Raw genomic sequence first — 6,825 nt, 5'->3', positions numbered from 1 at the left:
CACCTGATTTCCCTCCACCTAGGTGTTCACCTCCTTCCTGCCCAAGACTACTGACTGTATGTACAGTGAATGCTGATAGGACACTGTCTGCTAGAAGTTGATACCTCAAAGAAACAGTAGACACAGCTTAAACATGGAACCTTATAAGAAGCTCTGCCAATACTCTGGAGTAAACCTCATGGGAAGGGGGACTTCCATGCCAGGATTGCCTCCTTTCACTAGCCCACACCTCAGCCTCCATGGCTACTATTGGTCTCCTGACATCCTATCCAACCAATACCATCTTTTAGCTCAGAATCCAACCTTCCCATTGGCTGCTGCCCCGTTTATGACATCATTGTCCCTCCAAACCTACCAGCACCTGGTAGGTTCTTGGGGTTTCCATGGAGATGCCTGTAAACATATTTGGACCATCACAGGTCACCTGTGACCAGTGACCAGTAAATGCTGTCTGATACCAGACACAATTGTAATTTCGGCCAGCTGATCAGACAAGGACAACCAAATCTATTCCTACATTGTAGGGTGGATTGCTGATACTCTCCCTCCGACCATGGCAGGTAAGGAAAGAAACTTTAAAACGTTTTTGATCACATCTCCCCTTATTTTTACTATTCTTTTAAATCTTTGTTTTGGGGATACCATTTATGCTGATAGTGATATCTTGAATTGAATGTCACATTTAGGTTTGTTTCTGACTAGGTATATGAGCTTGGACAGACAGTTTAATCTCAAGTGTTTTCCATCAACCTCAGGGAGATGAGAGTGTCACTAATTTTGGGCTCTGTACTGTCAAGTCTCAAGAGGCAAGTGAACAGGGAATATAATCAGACCCTTCTTGACGATGCCAAATTCAAGAGACACAGGAACATGAACAAGATGTGCAGAAATCTAGCACTCCTTAACAAGAATGGGACAGACTCCCTCGCAAACTATTTCCCTTTTATTGCTTCAAGTTCAGGGCTGCTCTAAAAGTAATGTTCACACCAGGAACGGTGACACACACTTGTAATCACAGCATGTAGAGCTTGAAGGGATTAAGTTCAGTTCAAGTGTAACTTGGTCTACAATGGCCTGTCTCCACATTCACTAAAATAAATATTAAAAATAGACAAAGAGAATGGCTGCCATATTTTGGAGTTACTTGGACTTCCCTAGCTTAAAAAAGAAAATTGACTTAGAGGGCATGGATTCTGAGAAGGCAGTTAATGTAGTGGAAGTTATGTTGAGGGAGTTACATGTAAGACAGACACACAGGAAATTGGGGAAGAAGAAAATAAAGTACGAGGAGTGAGAAAATATAGACATACAAGAAGGCACACTGCAGAGTGTCCCTGGAGGCACACTAAGGTAGTTTGGAACAGAACGTTGCAGACAACCACAGATATTAAATCAAAATAGCACAAGGCATTGTATACATTGTACATATATATATATATTTTATAATTCCCAAGCCATGTACAAACAACCACACTGTTAAGATCAGTCTGAAAAAAGGTTCCATGTCACATACACAAAACAGTATCCTGCTCTGTTTCCAGGCATCCAGTTAAATTCTTCAACGTTCCTATTGTCATATGGGCACTGGTGGTGTTGGATATTGACAACTGGGGTTGGGCACTCTGACAGACAGTTGTATACTGCACTATGACAACTGGCATGCCATTGTGTGGGAGCAATGTTCACAAAGGTTCCTCACTAGAAGAGTTATAAGCAATTAACAGTTACTGAGGAACTGGCAAAAAAAGTTTGTCCCAGAGTTATATTGAGAAACAATCTAATTCAGATGCAATATTCATTAGAAATATCAAGAGGTCATACTACACAGGTGCCAAAAAGACAAAAATGTTATCAGTTGATTGTACTCATGAACTCATGTACCCATATGTGTTTAAAGGTTATATAAATAGAAAGAGGACATTAATTATAGAAGGCATGGGACGGGAACAGTAGGAGTTAAGAGGAGAAAGGTATTCTTAGCTTAAATGCAGTGCTCATCTATGAAATTCCTGATACATCATTATTGTAAGAAAGCTCAGAGTAGAGACAAACCTGGTAGACATGGCAAGTAAGTACTGCACTCTGGAGGCAGAGGCAGGCAAGTCTGTGTGATTGCCAAGGCCAGAATGACCTAGATAGAGAGAACTTTTCTCTCTACATAGAGAAAGATCTGCACAGAACAGGACAAAGGCACAGGCATGAGGTTCTCCTCCTTTAAACACTTATCGGACACAAATGTGAGGCAGTACCACAGCAGGTATCAGAACAACACAAAGCAGGGCAAAGAAGGGTGTTGTCTAGTCAGAGCAAGGATCAACGTGGATCAACTAGGAAGTGCATGCCCACACAGGAAGAACAGGCAGCTCATTAAATGAGTGTCATCCTATCCATTACCAACAATCATTCTGAACCACTTGTTTGGGATATGTGAGGGAAAATAGGTCTCAGACTTTCCCAGACAGGACAAACTGCAGATAATAAAGCTCCTCATGGGAAGCCACACCGATTCCATCTCACTGTTCTTCCCACTTTCCTCTTCCTTCCTACAGAAAATTTCCAACGTGCACCTTTCTTTGGGATGGAATGTGCTCTGCAGCCCTCTGCACCTGTGCTGAAGAATGCCACGCCCTTAGCAGGAAGTGTGTGCAACTTCTCCAGGGTCTCCACCCCAGCTCTGAGTTCAGCATGGCTTCTGCCATCAGACTCCAGCATTTGTTGCCAGGAGCTCATGGACAGTCGCTACCCCGACTTACCAGCTGGCACAACCATGGTGACTGTGCTGACTGACCAGGGCCAGAGCTCTGCCTCAGCACTCTCCTATCCAGGTGTTCTCCAGTGGGATCCCTCAGGAAGCACTGACAGGAGGGAAGCTGCATTCCAGGACTTCACTGTACCTGTCATTGACCAGAATACCACATTCTCCTCCTTGTCTATGACAGCCCAGGGTGATAATATTTTAGATCCCAATGCCTTAGTCCTCTCCTATCCAACACTGTCTGCCAGGCTTGTTCAGGCCACACCACCACAGGTGCCAAATCAAGGATACAGCCTGGCACCTTCCTACCAGGAGGGCAGCCAGGTCTATTACTATGACCTCAATATCCTGGGCCCTCTGATGGCTGGAGAACTTGGGCAGTGCCTGCAGACCTGTGGCTCTTTGTCCTACTCTGGGGGTCAGGGCTCTGCCCTGCAACCAGAGATGGTGATGATGCTAAAGGAGATTCAGCCAACAAATGTACAAACACCTTTCTCCACCTCTGGCAGCTACTATCCCACACCTGCTCAAGACATGGCAGACATCAGTCTTCAAGGTGAGTAAAGCCAGGAGGGGAGGAGTGAGATCAGCACTCAAAGCAGACACAGTTCGTCCTTTCAACAGTGGATGTCTTCAGGGAGAAAGGATGGGAGTCCTGAGTGCTCAGCCTTGGCCTGGCTCACCATCCCCATCTTCAGTCTCTATAATGACTGACAATGAAGGGAAATGAGTGGCATCCATCCTCCATTAAGACATGTCCATGGAGCACATCACAAACACACATGTCACTGATGTAGCAAATCAGTTCCATGCACTATAATCACTTCCTTCGTAATGAATTGCTCAAGACTGTAGAGGACACCAAGGACTTTCTGTTTGGGAACACTTTATTTTCTCTGGGTTGAATTCTGACTCTAGTGCAGTGCAACTCCAAACCTGTCCCAGAGGAAGTATAACTCACAGATACCAAGTGCTGGCCCTGCCGATCTCTTACAAGCATAAGTGCTTTGAGAGTCCAGTATACCCAGTGTACCTGTGTACAACTGCTAAGCTGGGCAAAGCTGCTCTCTCTCTCTCTCTCTCTCTCTCTCTCTCTCTCTCTCTCTCTCTCTCTTTTCTTTGCTATGGTCATTCAGAGGTGAACCAAGGTTATGCATGATCACTAGGATATGTTCTCTACTACACAGTCACATCCAAGTCTAAAGATTTCACCTTCTTAAACCAATTTTCACGTCATTAATAACAAGGCTGTGAAATGTGGAGCTGGAGGAAATCCAGGGTTGTTGAAAGGATTGCCTTGCAGGAGTGAGGAACTGGGTTTGGATACCTGAACCCACTTAAAAAGCCAGGCTACTGGGGGCATTTGAGTAATGGCAAGAAGTTGGCAGACACAGGTAAGTTCTTGAAAATTATGGACCAGACAAGCTGCCTGATTGCAAACTTCCACCGAAATGAGGGTCACTCTTACAGAGACACGGGAAAGGAAAGGGAGGACCACACCCCAAGGGAATTCTGTCACCTCCCCATGATCACTATGCATGCACACAACACACAAACACCGAGGAAAACACAAACATCTGAGAAAACATGGTATCACATGGTTACCAGAAATAAGACAGTGGTCACACGTCTCCCAACAGAGGTGCCGTGGTGCCTGTGCTACTCAAGCAGAGCTCATAGGAATGCCTTCCCCACTGCTGTAGGGGTCTGAGTACCGAATTGCACTGAAAAGTGGGGAGCACCTCACTTACCAGGCACTGACTTCTTCCTTGACTCTTTTTCAGTGGTGAAAATGGAAACATCCCTGGAATTGTCAACTTCAGGCCAGACACTTCATCTGCTGCAGAGTCCAGACCTCTGCAATGCCTGCACCCAGGATGTCCAGAAGACACCACCTGTCCATGGGGACTGGTCATTAATTGCCCCCATTGAAAGTCCTTCAGAATTCCTGTGCTTGCCTCCAGCTCCAAGCTTGAAACAAACAGAGAATAACGACTTGGATTTGATGACAGCCGATCTATCAACTCCTCTGGATGTCTATGAGGGCAAAAAAGAAAACCAAGACTCATCACATCTCCCTTTAGCACATGCCAACATGCAGCAGGCCCTGAACTACACTGATTCAGGGAGCCTAAAACCGAAGCTTTCTCCTGACAATGCCACCTTGGGAAGCACCAGCCTTGGTCAGGATGAGCATGGGATGTTGCTAGGTGCAATGGGCTCCAGCATGGACTTTGCAGACTTAACTACACTTGACTACCTTCCCCGACTCTTCAACTCAGTCACTGAAATGAACCAATTCCAAGATCCCACAGCAACCCAATCCAAAGACATCAGGACGGATCAGGCCCAGGAAAGCTCCAGCATTATCAGTGTACTTGTGGACCAAGTGAAAGGCCAGAAAGCCTCTGAGATGCTTGATGGGTCTCCTCAGGCCAGAATCCAGCTCCAGGACCTGGTAGAGGAAGAAGAGGATGTGGGCAGTGATGGGTCCAGTGAAGGAGCTATTGACAACATGCCTAAGCACTTGGAGGGCAAAGCCCAGAAAGCCACACCTAACATGTCCAACAGAGCTAGGGCTCAGGGGCAAGACAAGAATAAGAGAACCAGAGAAAACAACTCCAAGAAAATAGAGGAGCTGAAGCAGTCAAGGAACAGAGTCAAGGAGGAAGAAAACACCACCAAGCCAAAGAAGAAGTGGAAGAGGAATCCACCCGAGCTCAGCCATGACAGTTTCAAAGTACCTCGAACTCACCTCGGCATGCACATGCTAGAATCCGTGCAAGTCTTTCACCCACTGGGGAAGAAGAGTGAGAAGAAAACTGGCATCTCCTCCTCCCAGGCTCAACTAAACTTCAGCAGCAACAAAGATCCCAGGACAGGTCCAGCCACCATATCCCTTCTGGATGTGCCAAGTGATGGCCGAGGCCCTGGTAATACCCCGAGCAATGTTCAGAGTACAGACAGCAATGCTCACAGGCAGTGTCCATCTCCATCCCAGTATGAGCTGCCCCCACCTGGGAAGGTCAAGTTAGTACCTCTGCCTTTTCCAGCCCTGGACAAGCCACAAGCCAGACTGGTTTCTAGAAAGCCTCTCTCCCTGGCTTCACGGAGGCCCCCTGCAGTATGCCCTGTGAGGGCTCATTCCCACTCGGCTCAGCCTACCACACTCAAGTCATCTAAACCAGCTCCTACCAGCACTTCTTTGATGGCCTCTGACAAGCCAGTTCTGCCTATTGCTACCAGTGCCACACGACCTAACATAACCAACCCCACCCAGTCTTGCCCTGGGCCTCAGCCAGCTCTCTGTAGGCCAGTATCCTACAGGGCATCATCTCACACATCACTCCAGAGGGAGCTTGCCTCTGCTGACAAGAACAAGGCCCCATCACCTCCCAAACCTCAAATCCAATATTTGCTGCAAGACTTCAGCCGCCAACCAATTCCATGGAGGAAAGTCCACATTCCAGGGCCAGTCATCTCACAGCCCATCACAGAAGAGCAGAGACCAGAGCGGGAGGCCATGAAGAGGCAGGCTCAACGGGAGAGAGAGAATGCTGCCAAGTACACCTCTCTGGGAAAACTGCAGCTTTTCCTCCAGAGGGAGAAGGATATGGAAATTTCTCGATATTATGGCTATGCAATATAAGAGCAGGTCAGGTTTTTAGAGCAAAGTGCTTTTCAATATGGATAAGAAGAAATATAACTACCAATACACATGTATACAAGGAGTTTAACAACTTAAATGAAATGTATAGATACATAGGTCCAAATGTAGTAATAAGGATGACTATGTAGATATAGATGGATATACAAAATGTCTATATTCACATATATTTGAGTACTTAGTAAAACTCCCTAAAAGTCTTAAGTCTGTTATTTAATCTGTGAGTAAGTTGTCTTTCAATATTTATCTTAACGTTGATAATTTAATTTTACATTTTCCAAGTACAATATCATATTCTATATGAAATAAAACTCACGAAATACTTTTTAAGTATTAAATCAATTAAATGCTCTAGTTGTATTAAAATTATTACCCTGGAGTTTATCATTCACAGGACATGGTA

General features: G+C 45.7%; 1 protein-coding gene across 1 annotated transcript; it reads left to right on the top strand.

The window, feature by feature from the left end:
- Nucleotides 1-553: 553 nt before the first annotated feature.
- LOC128124129 (uncharacterized protein C2orf78 homolog) lies at nucleotides 554-6,404 on the top strand. The gene is made up of 3 exons (XM_052760338.1): nucleotides 554-560; nucleotides 2,550-3,311; nucleotides 4,540-6,404. Exons 1-3 carry the CDS (start codon nucleotides 554-556, stop codon nucleotides 6,402-6,404), a joined length of 2,634 nt encoding a protein of 877 aa, XP_052616298.1.
- The last annotated feature ends 421 nt before the right edge of the window (nucleotides 6,405-6,825 follow it).

The sequence above is a fragment of the Peromyscus californicus genome, unplaced genomic scaffold (assembly GCF_007827085.1).
Source record: "Peromyscus californicus insignis strain IS unplaced genomic scaffold, ASM782708v3 Scaffold_4__1_contigs__length_199733344, whole genome shotgun sequence".
NCBI classification, from domain to species: domain Eukaryota; kingdom Metazoa; phylum Chordata; class Mammalia; order Rodentia; family Cricetidae; genus Peromyscus; species Peromyscus californicus.
The sequence above is the reverse complement of the archived record's forward strand: the minus strand, read 5'-3'. Positions and strand labels throughout refer to the sequence as shown.

Bases quoted from the DNA above. Each gene is read 5' to 3' on its own strand.
- LOC128124129 (XM_052760338.1), top strand. The intron at 3,312-4,539 runs GTGAGTAAAGCC...ACTCTTTTTCAG, and splicing joins GGCAGACATCAGTCTTCAAG to TGGTGAAAATGGAAACATCC.